At 43.0% G+C, this 3,293-nt stretch overlaps 1 protein-coding gene across 1 annotated transcript; it reads right to left on the reverse strand.

Annotated features, from left to right (window-relative positions):
* Positions 1 to 825: 825 nt before the first annotated feature.
* Positions 826 to 2,976, reverse strand: FGFBP1 (fibroblast growth factor binding protein 1). The gene is made up of 2 exons (XM_072336446.1): positions 2,928 to 2,976; positions 826 to 1,557 (listed from the first exon to the last, which is right to left on the reverse strand). The coding sequence occupies exon 2, from the start codon at positions 1,537 to 1,539 to the stop codon at positions 826 to 828; it is 714 nt and encodes a 237-aa protein (XP_072192547.1). The 5' UTR covers positions 1,540 to 1,557; positions 2,928 to 2,976.
* Between the last annotated feature and the right edge of the window lie 317 nt (positions 2,977 to 3,293).

Raw genomic sequence — 3,293 nt, forward strand, 5'->3', positions numbered from 1 at the left:
TTACTCATAACTACTCATCTTATGAATATTCTTTAAAATTTTGAGGTCAGCCCAGGACTTAGCAGCAAGATAATTACAAAAAGGAATGGGCTTTATTTTCTCAAGAGACAGAAATGCTGTTTTAATCTGCTAGGAATGATCAGGGAAATTGTATTTCAAGGAAGTTTCTTCAAAGTGGACCACTATGGCAACAGACCCTCCTTTCCAGTCTACTGCCACTTTTTCCAGTGTAACTTATGTTTCTTTCAGCTGAATGAAACAAATGATGGTGTATTTACCTCAAACAAAATCGTTGCATGCTCTGGCTGAATTCTGCAAAGCTGCAGGTTTGTTCAAACAGCTGTATAGGCAATACTTTGCCCAGGTCTTGTGAATGATCAGCCTTTCAGAGAAGCTCAGCAATTCCAGAGAAATCTAATTCAGCACACACAGAGAATATTTTGAATATATCTTGAAGTTTATTTTTCTTAGTATTTAAGTCAAGTGTAGAATACATAACTGAGGAGTGCATAGCACTAAAGTCATTCCTTTGGCTAGCACAGCTCAAAGAGGGGCAAAGAGACTGCTTAGATACCTCTGTGCGGAGTATGTAACGTCAATGGGTAACCTTTGTGTAGAAACATATGCGCAAATGGAATCTGCAACATCTTCAACTGTGCCAAGTGTCGTCTTTTGTGTAAAAACAAAATCTGAAAAAAATATAAATATACAGCCACGTCTTTTTTTTTCCTATATACACTATATAACAGGAGAATAAAATCTGTGTCTTTGCAGTAACTTTGTTGAGATCGGACTGCTGTGATGCAGAACTTTGCAAATGCATCCTCAGCACTTTTTGTCTTGCACCATGGTGATAAAGAAGTTGCAGAAAGACAGCAAACTCTCTGGGCAATATTCCTCAGCCACCTTCTTCTGATCAATGTAATCTACGTCTTCCACGCAGTCTGGGGGGCTGTTTTCAGGCTGTTTTCCAGTCTCAGAAGCTGCTGGGACCTGGGCATCCGCTGTAGCATGGTGAGCTGGGTGCCCTTTGCCAGGGTCCACTGCCTCCAGCAGGCTTGAGCGCGTCAGCTTGAGGTGAGAGCCTCGTGGGCCTTTCCTGCATATTTTAGATTTTAGAACGCTCCTGGGGTCTTGGCAGATCTGCTTCTGCTTCTTCAGGGAACGGGAGACCTGCTTCCAGTAGGTCTTCTGGTTTGCTGCGTAGTGTGGGCAGGTGGAGGGGTCCCCTGAGAACTCACACCAGAACGTGCTGTCCCCATTCCTGCACTCAATGTGCATAGTTGCAGCACTCATGTCGGTCACCGCCCAGGTGCAGTCAGCGTTTTCTTTGGATTTAAATTTGCCTTTAGGAGATGCCTTTCCTCCTTTTGGCTTCCGCCCTTTTTCTCTCTCTGGGTTTGATTCAGTCTGTTTTTTCCCACTGTGCTCTATGCCTTGTTTCCCCTTTCTTCTCTCCTTCTGCCTTTCACAGCTGGTGAGCAGCATCTGGGACACCAGAATCAACACACACAGGAGTCCAATGTTTTTAATCCACATGTTTTGCTTGTTATTTGCCTTCAAAACAAAAACATACAGTCATTAAAACATTTTCACTTTCTACTGGCCTCTATTTGATAGCTGCAGGATTTCAGACTTGCTCCTTGGTACCTGTTAGAATGATACCCATTAGAACCTCTCTGCCAGGGGAGGTTCAGGTGGGATATTAGGAAGAATTTATTCTCCTAAATAACAGAGAGGCATTGGCACAGGCTGCCCAGGGAGATGGTGGATTCACCGTCCCTGGAAGTGTTGAGGAAACACAGGGATGTGGCACTGAGAGATGTGGTTTAGTGGGCAGTGTTGGTGGTAAATGGATGACTAGATGATCTTAGAGGTCTTTCTCAGTCTCACTTATTCTTAGATGTTACCAGGAAGAACCTCTGTCTTCCATGTGCACAATACCTGGTTTCTAGAACCATTCTCAAACCATTACATATCATTATATTCGAACAGTGTGAAACAGAAGAGACTCCCCAGGACATGCTCCTGCCTAGTGACTGAGGAACCCTAATTGCAATCCCTCCTGCAGTCCCAGGTGGAATTTGGCCACAGGACTTATCAGTTTCAGATAGATATCTCAAGTTATGCCGTACAAAGCTGCTGTTGTGCATCTCCCACTGATCTCCCATTTAGTGAATGTCACATGAGTCATTTTGACTCCAGCCTCTGTGCTAAATAGAAATAGAGCATAATTATTTACTAGGCATCCTGCAAATTTAATTCACTTGGTACGCTGGTATGTAAGTTTTCTATTACACATAAAATAGCTTTTTCATAGACAGAAGAGTAACTCCAGATACATTTTTTCTTGTCTTACCTTCTACACAGACAGAACTGCTTTTTGCTTTTGAAGGCATCTGTAGTACAATTGGATGTGTCTAAAGCTGCCGTGTACAGAATGCATTTATTTCTGTAGCTGGTTCTCTCTATGAAGCAGCTTTCAGGATCAAAGCTCTGGTGGAACACACCATAATAGCTGAGGGTTAAATGTGGCTTTTAGTGTGCTAAGTGTACTGTTCAGATGTTTCCATCACACACATTTCAGTAGCCAAGCTGCCATGTTAGAAAGCAGAAATTCATGCAGAGACATGCTCAGAAGGAGCCTATTTCAGCATTCAGCTTTCTGCACATAGAACACGTAGATAAGCAACAGATGTGAGCAGCTCCCATTTCTGTGTAGCTCTTACCTGACTCACTTCATGCCTTATTCTTTTCAAAGAGATTTTCACAGCATAAAACCCTCTTTAGGAAACACCACATGGTAGTTACATTATATAGTTCTATTATAAATATGCAATCAGTAAAAATTAAAACAACTAATGATGTGGCAGTAACTTTCAGTTACAAGTAGAGTGATGTGAAAGTAAAACAGCTGAAATAAATACCTTGCCCAGGAGCCGGAGGTATCCAAACTTCACTCAAGATGCAGCTTGTCTCTCTCAGAAGGGCTGGAGCTGCTGGTAAAGGCAGTGCAGTATTTATAAGGGCAGAGACACACCTTCTAGGCTCCAACAGTACTGTTACAACATAATAGGATACCTCTGTGCCATGTTCCTTCACCTCTGACACACCTCCTTGGAGAAGTGCCAGGTCTTAGCACACAGAGCATCAGCTCTGGTGGGGTGACAAGGTGCGTGTGTGTAAATCAGACGTTCCTTGGGCCAAGTTCTTCCCTCTTTATACGCAGTGATAAGAACTTCCTTAGATCATGAGCTCCTCTAACAAAGCTTTTCCCAGACACGGAGAGACGT

The sequence above is a fragment of the Excalfactoria chinensis genome, chromosome 4 (assembly GCF_039878825.1).
Source record: "Excalfactoria chinensis isolate bCotChi1 chromosome 4, bCotChi1.hap2, whole genome shotgun sequence".
Classification (NCBI taxonomy): Eukaryota; Metazoa; Chordata; class Aves; order Galliformes; family Phasianidae; genus Excalfactoria; species Excalfactoria chinensis.

What these genes read in the sequence shown, in the direction of transcription:
- FGFBP1 (XM_072336446.1), bottom strand. Translation starts at nt 1,539, where the DNA reads ATGTGGATTAAAAACATTGGACTCCTGTGTGTGTTGATTCTGGTGTCC.